This window comes from Uloborus diversus, chromosome 6 (assembly GCF_026930045.1).
Source record: "Uloborus diversus isolate 005 chromosome 6, Udiv.v.3.1, whole genome shotgun sequence".
Taxonomy (NCBI): Eukaryota; Metazoa; Arthropoda; class Arachnida; order Araneae; family Uloboridae; genus Uloborus; species Uloborus diversus.
Genome location: NC_072736.1, coordinates 105,950,885 through 105,969,959, shown reverse-complemented (window position 1 = coordinate 105,969,959; position 19,075 = coordinate 105,950,885). Strand labels below are relative to the sequence as shown.

The 19,075-nt window shown below is 32.5% G+C and overlaps 1 protein-coding gene across 1 annotated transcript in view; it reads right to left on the bottom strand.

Annotated features, from left to right (window-relative positions):
- Positions 1-19,075, bottom strand: part of LOC129224584 (mannose-1-phosphate guanyltransferase beta-like) — a 46,772-nt gene that overhangs the window by 4,187 nt on the left and 23,510 nt on the right. Inside the window, exons 5-7 of the mRNA XM_054859066.1 lie at positions 7,662-7,817; positions 5,477-5,683; positions 3,265-3,447 (exon numbers count right to left, since the gene is read on the bottom strand). Coding sequence (XP_054715041.1) covers positions 3,265-3,447; positions 5,477-5,683; positions 7,662-7,817 — 546 coding nt within the window. The remainder of the gene's footprint in view (positions 1-3,264; positions 3,448-5,476; positions 5,684-7,661; positions 7,818-19,075) is intronic.

Sequence of the window (19,075 nt, the reverse complement as noted above, 5' to 3'; positions counted from 1 at the left end):
GAATCCAAAAAAAAAACCACCAATGGAGAGTAGTTTATATGTGAAGATTTAAATATTTCTCAATCAATTTTTACACATACATTTGCATTTTGTTCTGGGAATTTAAAAATTTATTTTTCAATCTTCCTACATTATAATATAAGGAACTATTATGTATCATAATATGAAGTATAAACTTTTTTTTTTAAATTTGATTCAAAAAATATTATTTGTGTTCACCTGCAGAACAAATCTTAATTTTTAGGTGCAAACAATTAAGTTAGACTGTTGATTACCTTACAAGTTAAAGTTCCAGGAAAGTGCAAATAAATGGGCAAAAATGTCACACCCCTGCAACAGGAGTGAGAAACATAATGGATTGCATCTACAATAAAAGATTCAATCCTTAGTAAATCTTAACTAATCATGCAAATTAAGCATAATGATGGAAGTTGACTGAAATCTGCTTTATGGCACATATATGAAATAAAAAATGTATTAATATATTTTTTCAATTAAAGCTTGTAATACATTTTGAAGAAACAACTTTGCAATTTTAGTATTTATCTCTGAAACTTAGCTAGGAACTTAGCATAAATGGAATTTTACATTTTTGAATTTGTGTGGGGAAATCATTGTAAACCTGTAAAATGGATTTTTTTTTTTTTTTTGACTTTTTTAAAAAAAAAAAACATTTTTTAAAAAAACCGCATGGTTTTTAAAAAAAAAAACAATTGGTTTAAACCAAACAACCCTGCCTAATGCAACCTTAATTGCCAACCTTAACCCATTCATGCCGGTTGGTACAAAAATATACCAACCGGGAAAAAAATTATAATTCGTCCTCACATGATGCTATCTCCCCAATAGCTGTACATTTTACATAAAAAATAATCACAAAAAGGGAAAAAAATATGTTTACTGTATCTTTGTTAAAAACGGTCGTAACAGTAGGCTTAAAACTTGAATAAATCATAACTCCAAAAGCATTCGTCTTCCGTCAAAAAGTAAAATGCAAGTTTTGCATGTATTTTAGTAATTTCAAAAAGGTTTAAAAATTGTACCATAATTGTAACAGTGTATTTGATTCAGATATACTTTTAAAACGTTGTTTTTATCTTTGTTTCGTGTTATGAATTCTCTTTTACTTTCAATGGTAGAAAATTGTACCAACCGGCGAATATGTAGTCACTGTCTTGCTTCGGGCAAACGAAGTGATTAATCTAAAATTTGTACAAATAAGTGATATTTTTAAAAGATTTTTTAAGTATTTTAGTAGTGCTGTTAATTTATTATGGACGTCATGGACGCAAAAAGCTGATAAGAGGAAATTCGATTTGATTTGAATATAAGCTGTGGGTGTTATTCTCGTAATACGGACTTTTATTTTTTTCGGTACCATATTGCGTCACCTAGATGAATTGGTATAGCATAAAATATTAGTATTGGTATAGTATTTGTATAGTATATTGGTACAGTATGGAAAAATAATAAGAACCTAAGTACCAGAGGAAACGCATGCCATTATGGGCAATTTTTTACTTTTATTCCTGTGCTAAATGATATTCTTTCAACTTATACATTGAAAGAGTATACAAATGTATGTTCCATTGGGTTCAAGAAATGAAATGAAGAAATACACACACAATCAACCAAGAACAGCATGTGGTAATGCTGCAATAAAGATGATGCTGTAAAATGGAACGGCAGTACTGCAGTAGCAATTACAAGCAATAAAGTATTCAGGACATGATGTGAATCAAGCAGTAAATGAGATGCTTTTGAGAAAAATAATTTTATTATTCCAATATCGTAGTTATTGAAACACATAGCAAGTGCATCTGTCGGATAGACCTTTTTGATCCGTAGAAGAATACGGTATTAGAAATTGTTGCAAAAAAAAAAAATGTTTAGGTCACTTTTTTTTGGGGGGGGGGGGGGCAATTTCTGCAAAGTGCTGCAAAAGAATGGCGAATGTTCCAGACTTTTTGAAAAGAAGATTCGCTATTCATTCCGAGAAGATTGTGATGCATAAATATTCGGTTAAAAATATATTCAATTCGAAATTTTACTACATTTTTAGTATTGATTTTTTTCAAGTTCATATTTCATAAAATTTTATTTTACAAAATGAACACATTTCTTTTTTCTTTTGAAATAAATGAAATTGTAATTAGAAAACTCTTTTATGTAAGTGTAAGTAATATTCTACAATTATAAATAATTATAAGTGGTAATCAATGCAATTATTGCAATCAAACAATAAATGTAAAATTTGCAAACAAAATGTGCTCACACCATACAAACGCCGGTTGGTAGAAAAATCTACCATAAAAATAAAAATAGAAAATTTAACGGGAAAAATTAAATTTGTATATAATGCACTTACTAGACATAAAATAAATAAATACTAATAAAATTATCACAGTTTATTGTTTTTTTTCGAAACCGGCATTAATGGGTTAAACAATACAAATGATTTGAGAACCACATACGTTGATTTTGAGAAGAATTTTGTAATTTTACAGAATGGTTCAATGTTGTGTATAAGAATTATTAAAGATAAACAAAACCAATTACCTCAGGGAGGGGTCCAGACCCCCTGGACCCCTCCCTTGTGTGAACCACTGAATGTATTTGATTCTACAAAGTTTAGAGTCACCACCTCTACCAAAACACAGCAAAGCCACACAATAAAATTTTTGAAGTGGCCTCTTCACAATGAAAAATTTTACTGTGGTTTGGCTTATATATACGTACAGCTGAACTCGGTTAATAGGAAATGCCAAAAATTCATGGTTGCTATAAATAATTCATGAATTATTTATAGCAACCATGAATGAGAAAGTTGTGAAAAAAAAGAAGAAATGCATGTCTATGATTCAACACATTTTTGGTAATAAAAAAAGTATTTCAATTTTTTGTAAGATGCAACATCCAGAAATGCATACTAACTGTTTTACTGCTGTACTAAGCACAAAAGTCTTCTGCATTTTTTATGAAAATTGAGTTACTACCACCAGGTGGTGCTTTGTCACATATTTCACCAAAATACAAAGTTTTATTTGTCGATGCAAAATATTTTTAAAGAAATTCTGAAAATGATGCATCAGAATCAAATACATGGAGATGCAAAACTTTAAACGGCAGTTTCCTCTTTTGAACTTAGCTGCAGGTATGACTTTTGAGCTTAGCACGGCAGTATAGATTAAATTTCAGTTCAGAATACTTGGAAAAATAAATTACCAACTTAATGAATTCTAAAACATTAAAAAACTTCCTTACCCACTGTCCAATGACACATTTCCAACCAATTATGCAGGACTCTAACCAAGAATGAGATTTTACATGAGCTCCTTTAAGTAAAGTGCACTTTTTGATACACACTCCATCTTCAATTACCACATTAGGACCAATAACGACATTTGGGCCAATTCGGCAATTTTCTCCGATACTTGCACTAGAATCCTATTTTAAAAGTTAAAAATATTATATTTGTTTGCTTCCAATCATCAACAACAATTTTTAGTTTCAACATTTGACAACACAAATAACACTTCAGTGTGATGTGATACACTTTTAAATACTGTGTTTGAGTCAACATAAATTACAGAAAATTACTTAAGAATTTTAAAACGTAATACAAAGTCAACAGCAAAAGCTAGACTCTGGTCCTAGTCAGTTGATCATTCCCAATGAAATTCAAGAGCCCTCTTAAAAATAATCACCCCATTCCAAGTAACACCTGCCAAAGTATTCCAAATGCCTGCAACCCAATAGAAGTAGCAATTTTCCCTAATTTCAAGCTTAATTTGAAATTCGCAAACCTTAAACAAATGCCCCCAGGTTTTCCCATTTGAGCAGAAATCTTTCCTACCAACATCCCCCTTTTTAAATCGACTTCTAAAAGGAGGTTATCAGTTCATACCGTATGTATGTGTGTTTGTTTGTTTTTTTTATTCTTTTTTGTTTGTCAGCTCATAGCGCCCCGCTTACTGAACTGATTTTGATGATTCTTTTCTTTTTTTTTTTTGGTGGGGGACGGTCTAATTTAGGTTCCATCCTTTTGATCAAACATATTTGTTTTTTTTGTTTTTTTTAAAGAGTTATGGGCAAAAAAAATGGTAAATTTCATTAATCCATTGTTAAAAAAGTGGTTGTCATAAAACAAAAATATTAATAGTAATCTTCTTGAGAATTTTTAATAAAGGCTCCTTTGAAGTAGCCATGAATTTCATTCCCTATCATAGTATCAGGGGGTGGAGAGGTGATTTCAAAAATTGTGCATGGCCTTGAAAAATGAAGACATGGCACTGGGTCAAGGGGCAGCTAAAAACCGCAATCTTGTTGTACTTTGGCTTGCTCGTCCCTAACGTTAATAATGGCTTCGGTTATGCTACTTATTCAAAAAAATATATATATTAGTGAGGGGGGAGGCTAGCGTTAACTAAATCTATTGTACTGAAATATTGTTTGATTGTTGGCCCGCCTTTACAATGTGGCCCTTCAGCAAAAAAGGTTGGAGACCCCTGGTCTAACCTAAGCAAAATAAATTAGGTTCATACATAGCTCCATCTCTGCACAATATCAAATTAGAAAAGTATTTTTTTTTTCTTGCAACATATTTTTTAAGTTAACTAATTAAATTTTAACTTTATAATTTCTTGAAAACCATAATGCAGTAGAACTCCAATTCTCCAAATCAATTTGAATCAGACCCCTTTTGGATAAATTTGGATAGTTGGATTTTTTCGATAAACCGGTCTTTTTTAATCAATTACAAATGTATGTTGAAAATTGGGGGAAAAAAGTATTTTAAAGAAAAAGTTTTTAATTAATCAAATAGAAAGGCAACCCTTTTCATTCTAAGCAATCTTACAAGTGCTGTACATTAGTAACAGAATGTACTCCGTACATTCTATACTGTAAATAATAGTCATTGCTTGCTGAACAGCTTCGTCAAAGTAAGCTGTTTGACTAGCTTTGCGGAAGGAAGGAAAATAGCGAGTGTTGACAGAATCGCTATTTTACAAATTGCAGCAAATGCAATCTCCTTCATTTTTTTGCTCAAATTCTGAAAGTGATTTTGATAGTTGAAGTTCTACTGTGAAATCATTCAAAGCATTTTATTATAGCAAATTATTCAAAACTATCTCCAATGAATGAAGACTTCTACCATCATCTGGGACAACATTGCCAAGAAGGACATCTTCAACAGTTTCAAAAACAATATTTGGCACTGTACTAAGTTCCAAAGCAGGCTGATATACATGCATTAGTTCCTCCATTGCACAAGCCACTACCACATCTATTAACTGGTCTTTGGATTTAATATCGTGGCAAAGTTTTTCTGGTCGTTGATGACAACATGAAATTTCTTTAACTTTGAAATAAATTAACAGCACTAAGAAAGCTTTCAAAGTTAAAAAATTTCAACAATGAATAATTCATGAAAAATTAACAAAATTCCATTCAATTAAATTTCTCAAACACCTACCAGCAAAACATTTCCAACAGTATACGATGCATGATGCAGCCTTGATGGTTGCTTTTGCTTTAAGTAGTTTAGGAAAAAACACATTCCAGTCAGAAAATCTTTTGGTTGGCCAACATCCATCCAGAAACCTTGTAACTCAAAAGCAAAAAGTTGATTTGATGAAACCATTTCCGGAAAAATTTCCTTCTCTATAGATGTAGGCCTCAGCTATTTAAAATATTTATATTTATTTAAGCTATTATTTATAATTCAAAAACTTGATCATATTTAAAAGTACCATAAAATATTCAACATTATGTTTTCTTCAGATTTAAGCATTTAATTACATACAGTAGCAATAATATATAATACAATCATTTCCGGTTAATAGGACCACCCATTGGGACAAGACCATTTTGGTCCTAATAACTGGCTAGTTCGATTAAGCGAACAGGACATGTGTAGCTTGACAGAACATGCTATACACAAAATATTTAAAAGCCCTTATGATTATTACAAGTCCCATATGTATGGTGAGCATACAAAGAGGAAAAATTGCTGTTTACGAAATTTTCCATTCAAAAATAAATTAAAATAAAGTGAATACTCTTTTTACATTTGATCAAAAACGCTACCAGACTGATAAGGTTCTAGTTATTCTTTCCGGTCAATATCGATTCAATTCAATAACCAGAAGTAACTAAAAATAATGAAAAATATAAGAGCAACGAAGAACTAATCGGTCATTTGAAATTCAAATGAAATGTAAATTGCGCATTTTATAATTAAACTTTTTTGTTGTTGTTGTATTTTTGAAAAAAAATTATATATTATTGAACATGCTAACTGAACTGAAGAAATTTGAACTTACACTGAAATTTTTATCTCTACAGGAACTGCCGCCACGCAATAGGAGCTTCATTAAGCATTTTTTTCCTGTAAATATTGCTGAGTTTAATTGAAAGATTCAAGGGACCATTATTAATTTTTATTGCACTAGCAATTAAGTTCACTGACCCACTTGAAACTCGCTTCAAGTGGGAGATTTTAAAAAATTTCCTGTTTTTTCTCATGTTACTTGGTCTGATTAAACAGATTTTTTGTCCCAATATGCGAATAATACTAGGCTTATGTAACAGGATTTGTTTTGATTCCTTAAGATTTGATCCAAATAAGCAGCTGGTCTGATTAACCGGTGATCCCATTAAATGGATTCCACTGTAATGCAGTTTTAAAAAATGATGTTATTTTGATCGATTACTAATCATTAAAAATTTTCATGAGTCTATAATATTTATGAACATAAAGAACTTATGCTAAAATTTTGTGAAAAAGGCAGTTTTTGTCCACAAATGGAGAGTCTGCATTTGAATTCAAAAAAGAATCTTATTGCAATCAAGTCCTTAATCTATGGCATACAGAAGTTCAAAGATTTGAGACTTAGATGAGATCAACCACAATGATACACATTCATGAAGACTGAAAAATACTTTTGACAGTCGCAGCATGAATTAGGCAAGTGTGGCCAATCCACATAGAACAATCTCACTAGTCAAAGAATCAGGTTTGTATCAAAATAGAGCAAAAATTTTTTATCCAACCACATATCTCCAACCAAATTTATCAACCTATTTTAGTCAAATTAGTTTTTATTTATTTACTAGTGGTACCCACATGGCTTTGCTCGTAGTAGAAATATTAAAAGGTCATTTGGTTCGCCTGTATATTTACAAATAATGGATGATGAATTTCTCGCCAATTTGCTATATTCATTTGCTTGCCCATGTTATGGTTTCACATTATGATAATTCCGTAATTTATTCTTCCACGTTGTGATAATTTGCTAGGTAAAACTTTCTTAAAATTGGAATGTAAAAAGAACAAAATCGAATTTTCAAAAAATTGTTTCAAGGTGCACACTCCCATGCTACAAGCTAACTTTGTGCCAAATTTCATGAAAATCGGACGAACGGTCTAGGCACTATGCGCGTCACAGAGATCCAGACAGACTTTCAGCTTTATTATTAGTAAAGATTTATTTTATTTTTGGGTGCGTGTTTCAACAAAGTTTATTCTGTCTTAAATTAAAACTGCAAAGTTAACATTAAAATGAAAAAGGAATGAACATTTTTTAGTGTGTTTACATCAGTCTCATCAGAAGATTGAAATCAGTTGATTTTTTTATAAGGCTATGAAAATACTTTACCTGTATTCTATTGAGAATAGCAGAATTCAGCATGTATAGACCGGCATTAATCTTATTTGATACAAACTCTTGTGGCTTTTCAACAAAACGCTCTATTTTCCCAATTTGATCATATACAACAACACCATACTTAGCGGGTTCTTCTACTTTTGTCACCTAGATGAATCAAACAATAAATTAGTATTGCTGCAATGTTTTTATTTTTAAAAAAATTAACAAATAACTTCATGAAGGAAAATTAATTACAGCTTCTTTGATTTATAATAACACAAACAAAAAAATTGCCATGGACATTGCATGACTTTCTTATCTGACAATTAAATCGTAAAAATGTTTCAATACCAAAAGAGTATCAAAAAATCTATGTTGTTTAAAGGTGCATTATCAATAAAATGAGGACATAGTCCATGATTAACAAAGGTTAATTTGAAACTCATCCTGATTAACTCCTTACCTGCTGAAGAAAACATAAAAGATTCACACAGTGCCAGTTTTTTTTTTATACAGGTGCGCGTTGTTAAGCTATACCTTAGAAATGAATTAAGTGCAAGTTTTGCTGTCTAAAAACTTTCACAAAACAGAAGAATAAGAGAAAAAAATTACAATGCATAATATTGTATTCTAAAGCTTTGGGAATATTTTTACTAATAGTCCCACATTGCAAATGGACATACATATACACTTAAGGCAGTTTCGCATCGTCTGAGCAGGGCATATATGGGTCATTCTTCAAAAAGTGTAACTTTTCTGTCACACGCCTTTTACAGCAAAAACTTAGAGGAACAATTCATTTAATAATGCTTTTTTAATTGCATCAAAAACATATCTATTTAAACCTGAAAACAATTTTTTAATAATATTTTTTTTTCAATATATTTTTGGTTGAAACATGTGCATTCTCACTCCACAGCATGACATACACCTTGTGTGACTGTTTATGTTGCTCAATAACTTGCTTAATTAAAAATATATATGTATTTATTTATTATTCCTTTCAGAAGTGTTTCAAATACTAATTGTTTGAGTGAATTAAATTTTTTAATAATGTGCTTTAGTTCGTTTTAATAGGATAAGGAATTATGTCACGAAATAAATTCTCACCTCCATTCCCTAAACACAAAACGCCATTTCTCATTAACAGGTGCCAGTAATGACATCACATTTTATTTTCCACGATAGAAGGGAGCCTCTTTGTTTATTTTCAGTCATAAAGAAGTTGTGAGATTTTTGTTGAAAACAAGAAGAAAGATTATTTTGTTTTAAAAACGAAGTGTGGTTATTGTGAATTCTCATCTCCATGAACTTGAATTGCAGGGATGTAAATTAATGTAAAAAAAGAAGTGAACATGTTTTCATATGCTTAACATGTGCAGATTGCAGCAACAAAGAAATAAAATAAAATAAAAAGCTGCTTAAAGTACAATGCCCTGAAAAATGTATCCATTAGGCCTATATTAATGAAAAGTTTCTCACCTCTGTGACAGACCTTATCAATATCATTATTTCTGAGGGGAAAATAACTGATGGAGGGGAAATACATCAATTTTAGGCATTCCATCAAAGTTAAAAATTGCCAGTACATTCTCAAATTTACTAATTTGGAAATATATTAATATTATACTGTTTTTTAACTCACATTTAAACTAAAAGGATAGCTAAAAATTAAGCAGAACTTTAATTAAAAGAGCTTAATGTTAGATTCATATAAATTATTAAAATAGCTCATTGATTACACAATTAACAAAGTTACTACAATAAAACCCCTCCTAACGGACACCCCTCTTATGCAGACAATTTTTAATTTCCCGATTCCAAGGCAAATAACATTATTAAACCCCTGACCTGCGGACACCTCTTTATTGCGGACAAAAAAAAATTGTCCCATTAGTGTTCGCATTAGAGGGATTTTACTGTACTTAGATATTAAATTGGCTTTGATTTTCAAACACTAAAAGTTTTTTCTTTTTTTTTTATTTCCGTGAACAAGGCATTTTTTAAAATATTTTTGATTCCTTTTACAAAAAAGGAAGCATTGTATTTGCAAAAAAATTTTTACTCAAAAATCGACCTTAATTTCCATTTTGCTCATTCCTGAATGAATGTTGAGTTTTTCTTTCGACTCAACCACACGTGGATAAGTGCCTAAGAATGTATAGACATGCAAAATAACCATTTTGACGATTCCCAAGTTAATTACAATGAATTTTCTCGCGACGTCTGTACGTGAGCATGTATATTGCATAACTCAAGAACGGAATGTCCTAGAAAGTTGAAGACAGGTACGAAGACTCCTAGTGGAGTCTAGTTGTGCACCTCCCCTTTTGGTTGCATTCAGGTGTTTCTAAAGGGGTCTTTTGCCCCTTTTTGGGGGGAAATCATTGGTAATTTCGATGTAAACTCAAGTGGTGTTATAATTTGGCGGACATTTGGTGATATATCTCCAATCTTTTGGTCGCCAAGTTTTGTCACCAACTTGGCAACAAATTTGGAGTTTTTTTTCAATTTGGTTTCAGTTTGGCCATTGTTGGGGGTATTTTAGAGAGTAAACTACTGAATCACATTAAAACTGCCAATAATGAGAAAATGACATTTAATTGGAGTAAAAGGAAGTCATGTGATGCACACATCAGCTCGTTTATTAATGTGTAAAATAATTGGAATTTAGCTGAACCATTACTTATGGTTACTTTTAGTAGGTAACACTTCCATGTAAGAATAAAAAAAAAAAAGGTTTCAAAATTGAAAAATATTTTCGTTCAAAAGTTCCTTTCTGGAGAATGATCCCTATTTAAGGATGTATTGAAAAAAAAAGCCTTTTCTTGGAAATTCAAAATTTTAAGTTGATAAAACATTCCACCTATCGACCTACATATACCACAAAAAGTATTAGTAGTCAAATAAAAAAATATTTTGACTTATATTATTCACTTAAACATTGTCTAAGGGCAAAATTTTTTTCACAATATTCAACTTCAGTCAACTTGAAAATTTTCGAAAACATTCTTATTTCAAATAAATATATACATTTTTTTTTTTTTTTTTTTTTTTTTTTGCAGAAAATTAGAAATTTTAGGCCTGATGTGCTCAATTTATTTATTTATTTACTTTTTTTTTTTTTTTTTTTTTTTGACTTTAATAAAATGTTTTGCAGTATATGTGGTCAATAGGAGCAACTTTGTATCACCTTAAAATTTTAAGTTTCCAAAAAAAATTTTTTTTTTTTTTTTTTGATACAGCCTAGTATATACGCCTGCTCAGACGATGCGCCCGTGGCATTTAAGAGGTTAAAAACTTGCTCAAGCAATGCAAATAAATATCGTCACTATAACCTAATATTGTGTAGTAGAATACATTGGCATTCAATAGTTAGAATTTCCAAATTTAAAAACTATCCAACAAAGCAATAACGCAAGGTTAGAGGCCTAGCGTGACCAAACATTTGGGGGGGGGCACCAGGGCTTTCGCCAAGAAAGATGTTGCCCCCTCCTCCCCCTAGTTTTTCAGAAATCAGGTCACCAATTTCGTGATTTAAAAATTAAAAAATAAAACAGAAAGGAAACCTTTGCGATCTTAAGAAAATTGAATAGAAATAATAAGTGAACAAACAGAATAAAGATTTCAAAAAAAGGTTTCTTTGGGTGAAATTCTGAAAGCAAATGCAATCTTTGAATATTATTTAAGAATATCCAAGGTTCTGCAATATGATTTACTTAACTGAGGGCTGCTGAAACGAATGTTTCGAGCATTTTTTTAACCAAGCTTCAGTCAAAAAAAAAATGAATTGATGAATAAACATAACTTCATAGGGGCCACTGACATAATTACATTTCTATCTCTTTTTTTTATACAAAAATATTGTGGAAATCGCAGTTACGTGGAGAAAAATATATGTGCCCGCCAAAATATGTTTCAAATAGAGAAAAGTTGAAACAGAGTAAGCAAGATTTTAAAAATGTCATGACAAGTCACACCAATAGCTTTAAGTTTTAAATATAAAAAGTGAAAAAAAAAACATAAATTTTACAGCGATATTCAGCAGGCATGACATTTAAAACAAAAGAAAGTAAAAAGGTATCGCTGAAAAGAACCATATCAGTTCTAAATCCTGAAAGCTTTTTTGATAGGGGCCACACACTCTTGTATTTCAAACAAATAAAAATATATAAGGCTGAAAATTCAAAATTTCATTACGGAAAAACCAAAGCAGTGAATAATTTTGGAAAATTAAACTGATAAAGAGTTTTTCAGAACATTTTTTTCAATAATTTAATCAAATAAAAAAGATAGAGACATTGCCAAAAAAAGAGGAAAGAGAGAAGTCCCAAACTCTATCTCTTCAACTCATGCCAGTGGCGTAGCCATGGGGGGATATGGGGGTTAGACCCCCCCCCCATGAGCCCCAAAAAAATTTTTTGCGAACCCCTCTTCAGAAACGCAATGGAAGGAAGAGAGAAGATTTCGTGTGATGATGAGGGCTTTCTTTCTTATGACGGCAGTATTGATTAAGGTATTTTCAAAGAAAATTCGTTTATAATGTCTTTTTGTTGTTTAATACATGAAAAGTAATATATATATATATATATATATATATATATATATATGGGCAGTTCTCAAAAGGTGGGAACAAAAAAGTTAACTTTGAGCAATTTCAAAAATTTTCGAATTTGATATAAATTTTGCTTTTATTCTATAGTATGCATACGTAGAACACAATATATGAACATGAAAAGACAGCAGGTATTTGTAAAAATTGTTAATTAGCAAATTAAATTAGCAGTCTGTAGGTAACAGATTTTGGACATTGTTGTCCTGTAGGTAACGGATTTTGGACATCATCATAATGTAAGTTTCACCATTTTTGACAACTGTTAATCTGATTTTTAACTTTTCCAATGAAAATTTTGTTTACTACTTTTTGAATTTTGTAATTTAATGATAAAGAGGATAGTAATGAAGTACTTGAATGGCTATACATACTGCTCTTTACATATAATAAAGTTTTGGAATGATTTTACAAATACAAATACAAATACAAATGTGACGACCAGCAACAGGCTCTGGGCCCAGCTAGGCTGGTCCTAGTCAATTAATTAGTCCCCAATGAAGATCAATGGCCCTCTTAAAGCTATCCACTCCCTTGCTCATTACCGCCTCTTCCGGTAAGCTATTCCAAGTGCCCACGACCCTGCTAAAGTAATAGTTTTTCCTGATTTCCAAGTTAGCCTGAGATTTAAATAGCTTAAAACAATGACCCCTTGTTCTGCTTTTCCCGCAAAAATTAATCCATTTACATCTTTCATTTTGATAAATTTAAATAACTGAATCATGTCCCCTCTGGCTCTCCTTTGCTCCAGGCTGTACATGTTAAGCCTATTAAGTCTGGTATCATAATCTAAATCTGAGAGTCCCCTTACTAATTTAGTTACCCTTCTTTGAACCCTTTCCAATACAAAAATATCTTTCTTCAGATAAGGCGACCAAAACTAAACAGCATACTCCAAATGAGGTCTTACTAAACTCCTATATAAAGGCAGAAGAACTTTCTTAGATTTGTTTGAAATAGATCTATTGATGAACCCAAGCATTTTGTTGGCTTTGTTACTAGCAATACTGCACTGTTGACTGAACTTGAAGTCCTGATTTATAAAGACACCCAGATCCATAACATTTTCTGCCTGATTTATGACTGAACCCTGTAAACGATATCTCATACGCTTATTTCCATGACCTAAGTGTAGCACTTGACATTTCCCTACATTAACTGCCATACCCCATTTATCTGCCCACTTAGTAATATGATCTAAATCCTCTTGCAGCTGTTTTACTTGTTCTTCATTTTCGACAATCCCCATAACTTTTACATCGTCAGCAAAACAATTCATGCTTCCAGAAATATTTTCATTGATGTCATTCATAAATATAATAAACAAAAGAGGCCCTAAAACTGATCCCTGAGGAACCCCACTTAAAACATCACTCCAATTAGAATGATTTCCTCTCACAACTACTCTTTGCTTCCTACCAGTAAGCCAATTTCTAACCCAAAGTAAAGTTTTTCCTCCTATTCCAATGTCAGCTAACTTGCTGAGAAGAGCAACATGCGGTACCTTGTCAAAAGCTTTTTGAAAATCAATATAAACAACATCCACACATTTTTTGTTATCTAAAGCTGAGGTAACCTTGTCGTAGAAATGCAATAAATTAGTAGTACATGATTTACCTTTCCTGAAACCATACTGCAAACTAGTCAACAGACTATTAGTCTCTAAGAACATCATGATCTTAATTTTGATCAAAGTTTCGAAAATCTTACAAATCACCGAAGTCAAACTTACAGGTCTATAATTCCCAGCAATACCTTTAGACCCCTTCTTGAAGAGTGGCGTTATGTTAGCCAGCTTCCAGTCTTCTGGCACCATCCCCGAGTTATAAGAAGCATTGAAAATATTCAAAATAACATCCACTAATTCCTCTGCACATTCAACTAAAATTTTTGGATAAATATTATCTGGTCCCGGAGCTTTAGTTGCTTTAATCTTTTTCAAATGAAATAAAACCTCCTCCCTGGAAAATACCAAATCCTCAAGCTGTATAATAGCTTGTGTCTTGTTAGTGTCAACTGTTGAGATACAGTTATCGTTAAACACACTGGAAAAAAAGTTATTTAGAACATTTGCAATATCCCTATCGTTTTGGATTAAATTTCCATACTCATCAATCAAAGGCCCAATTTGACTGTTTCGAGCTTTCCCAGAATTAGCGTAAGCAAAAAACCTCTTAGGGTTCCCATCAATGTCATCTGCCAGCCTTTGCTCCAATTCCCTTTTCTGAATCCGTACCAAATACTTAAAATTTTGCCTTGCCTTACCATACTGGAGCCTCTCCGCACTCTGACCAGTTTCTTTAAACTTACGAAAAGTGGCTTGCTTATAATTAAGAGCTTCTTTAGTCTCCCTGGAGAACCACATGGGCCAAATTTTGGTACTAACACCTTTTCTCCTAAATGGAACATAGTCCCCAACGGTTTTAGCAAGTTTATCCTTAAATTCCGTCCACTGCTGATCTACGTCACTATTTTCCAACCCTGACGAAAAAACCTCTTTCAAGCTCTGCCTAAGTGCAACAAAATCAGTGTTTCTGAAATTGGGCACAAACCTAAAATTATCATCTTTGCACACTTCAAATTTAACCCGGAACCTAATGCTGTTATGATCACTATCTCCAATATGCTCCCCTACACTCAACCCCTGAACAAAACTACCTCCCAGTAAGCAAAATATCTTGCCTCAGTATTGCATAAAGGTTGACATGCAAGAAAAATCATCTTGCATTAATGCTGCCTCAATGTTGTTATGTTACTCCATTTATGCTGTCAGCAGGCTGCCACAATATTGACTGACAAGGTGTATGCAGCATAATATCAGGAAAATATCAAGGTAGGCTGCTTTTGTAATATTGCATACGTATTGATATGACAGGATAATATCAAGATGTTGTCATGACAGCATGAAATCAAGGTCTAGGCAAGATGATCTTGCTTTTGTAATCTTGCATACGTATTGATATGACAGGATAATATCAAGATGTTGTCATGACAGCATGAAATCAAGGTCTAGGCAAGATGATCTTGCTTTTGTAATATTGCATACGTATTGATATGACAGGAAAATGTCAGGATACATTGACATGACAGTATGAAATCAGCACGTTTGCAAGGTGTTTTATGTATTTATTTATTTGTATTATTTTCACTTTAACTCGAGAATTAAATTTCATTCTTTAATTATTTCTGTTATTCTTCAAGATAATTTTCTAGCCGAAGAATATTTCCTTAAAGCTGACATCTGATCGAAAATTCATATAAAGGTATTAATAGCACCGCAATTTAATTTAATAAATGAAAGTTTCTTCGTTTTGCGTAATTATTGTTATTACTGTTTATTTTTTAAATTCATGCTTCTAATTGTATTATAAAGACATAAAATGCCTAGTTAGGAATAATTGAGGAAGTTTTTATAACACATTTAAGAGTAAAGAAAGCAAAATAATAAATAAGTAAATAAATACAATAAAGTACATTTCCAAATGGATGTCAGCATTGAAAATATCCTATGGACAAAACACATGAATTTATCTTAAAGAATAACATAAATAAACATTGAATAAAATTAATCTTACTCATGAGATTGAAGTGATAATACGAAATTCTGGGCTTCATGTCCTTTGTTTCAAAGTCTAGGGACGAAAAAAGTTATTTTCGGCCATTTCTAACATTGATCGCACATCGTCTGCGATATGACTTGTTTAGTACTATATTAATAAACAAATGCAGTTATCAGTCATTCATAAGTTATTCCTAAAACAATACTATTCCACACTAATAACTAAGCAACCTACTTAACGAAGCCTAAAGAACGTAACGCCAACGCCACGTGCAGCTCCTCTGAACCGACTGAATCGTAGGTCAGCATGCGAGGGACGCTGGGTAGAAAGAACTGCGCGCATGCGCAAGTATCAACGAAGGTCCACCTGTTCTATTGTGTACTAATTACCTTGACGGCGACAGCATGAAATCAATACATCTTGACGGCGTCAACATGTATGCAATGTTGCTATTGTAAGGTAATATCAATATTGATATTTTAAGATGAATGCAATGTTGCATACGTGTTGTTATTGTAATATTGCTTTTTAATCCTTATGCAATCTTTATGCAGTATGAAACACGTCAATATTGACGCCGTCAGTATAATATCAAGATCTGTCAAGATTGATGCAAGAAATTTTGCTAGTAGGGCTATGTCACAAAAAACTAGATCTAAAATCGCCTCCTCTCGAGTTCCCTGAGTTACAGCTTGATCTAAGAAACAGTCACCAATTACTTTTAAAAATTCCTCTTCTTTGCCATTACCAGGATAAAAATTATTCCAATCAATACCCGGAAAATTGAAATCCCCCATTATGATAACGGATCCCTTACTGGACATGTCACTAATAATACGGTACATCTGTTCATCTTGTCCCTGGTTTGAATTAGGTGGCCTATAAATGTTTCCACAGCGTAGCTTTTTGCCCTTACTGCTCATCAACTCCAGCCAAACCATATCAATATCAGTAGGCTTATCATTTATGACCAATTCATTGCAAATAAAATTGTCTCTAACATAAAATAAAACCCCACCACCTCTTTTACCTACTCTATCCTGTCTGAACAAATTATACCCAGCAATATGTAATAACTCTGCATCAGATTCGGTAGCCCATGTCTCTGTAATTCCAATAACATCCAACTTCTCATCCATAACTATGCTTTTCAATTCATCCATCTTGTTCCTAATACTGCGAGCATTGGTATAGAAAACTTTAAGCATGCCTAAGTTGCTTTTATTTAACACCCTGAAATTTCCTAAATTACAATTGTTAACATTACTACTCTTGTTCGTCACTTTATTTCCATTTCTAGCAATACCCAAAAAAATTTCATTCTCTCGATACCTGATGCTTGAACCATGCCCCCCCCCCCCATTCCAACTTAGTTTTTTGACTCCGAAGCCCTTAAAATTAATCCACTAACCATTTTGACCCCTGTAGAGCTCAGATGCAGGCCATCCCTAGCAATCCAATCCCGTTTACAATGACTCCATACATCAATGAACCTGATACTGCGCTTTTCGCAAATTGACTTCAGTAGCAAGTTCATACACCTCGCACGTTGATTTAGCCAGCTCCTATGCACTCCATACCTGGGAAGCAAACCAACCACTTGGACATTCGTCGAAAAGCTGGTTGCTTTATCCAACAGGGATTCCCATTCCCTAGAAAACTCCTCATTTTTACTGTGGCCTACATCATTTGTTCCCACCCACAAAGTAACCATGTCCTCCTTATTCAATACTCCCTTCTTTTCAGCAACCATATTAACGTCTTTTACCCGAGCCCCTGGTAAACAACACCTAGCCACCTTACGCTTTACTCTCCCAACTGTGTTACCCACCTCCCTTACCATAGAGTCCCCCAAAATTACACCCTTAGTTTCCCAATCTAACTCCTCATTTGAAACTTCCCCCTGAATCTCTGGAACATTTATACCTCTGCAACTGGCCTACACCCTAATGCTAACTGGGCTTCCAAAACTAGCATCTTAGTCTGAGAGTTCAGCACATTTAGTGCAAATATAATCCTCCTCAAAAACACTCATTTTCCCCCTTATACAGGCAGAACATATGACATAAATCACAAGAGATCCACCTGTCCCCCTTCCCACTCTTTACCTCTTTCATAATGCATATAACACCCATTTCTACTCAGTGAATATGTTCCAAAAGGCAAAACAGAAAGATAAAAATGCAAAAAAACACAGAATAAATACTAAAAACAGCAGTAAATAAACAGAGTTGCTACACCCAATAAAGCACACAAGATCAAAAACCAGGAGATCACCACATGTTAGGCTTAGCTCCAAAAAATGCAAAAACACTTCAAGAATACAATAACAGCAAAAATGAGCCCCCAAAACACAATAAAACTAAATTACATGATAAAGTGAAGTAAAAAACCTAAAACTAGACAGTAATAATGAAAAATTATAGTAAGAAAACACTTATCAAATTAGCAGCAATAACACTCCCTGCATCACAGGCGCCCTCTAGTGGCCAAAAAGAGAAGGCCAAAAAGAGAAGGAGTTTTGAAGAAGTTGATGAAAAGTAGAAAAAAGCTTCATGGAAATAATTATACAAACTTGTAGTTTGATTTTTTGGGACAAATAAAGAATAAAAATAGAGACAAATAAATACGACATATATATTTTTAAAGGAAAAATAAACAAGATATGCTTTAAGAAAGAATGTAAAAAGTGACATCAGTTTTAATAATGAATATATTTTCTAATGTCATAAGAATTAAAACGATGTCTAAAAAAAATTATTGAAAAAAGAAATTCGTATTTCTATTTGGAGATCGTTAAATTATGTTTCCAAAATAAAGAAGAGAAAAAAAATTCTAAAATAATAAAAGCGGCGGGAAAAAAATTTTTGCTAGTGCAGGTGATAAAGTTGCCAAAACTGGTGCAGCTGACGATTAACTACATTTGTCAAACTGGAATCCCCCTCTGGTAACCTTTAGCTTATCGTATACTGTGTTGTCGCCAACGGAGGTTTGCTTGGCGATTTTCGCGCAAAATGGCTTTCGTTCGATCATAAACAGCCATGTTTCTATTGTAATTTATGTATTGTTCAATGTGTAACGTATTAATTATGCAAAATACCTATGGATTAAGGAAGATAACATCATAATAATCTTTTTTATTGATGTTAGAAGACAGTGGATTATAAAAAAATTATAAATAAACGGACAGAATTATCAGCGTCAAGATCGTAACGCCATTTGGACATCTCACATGTATGTTTAAGAAAAAT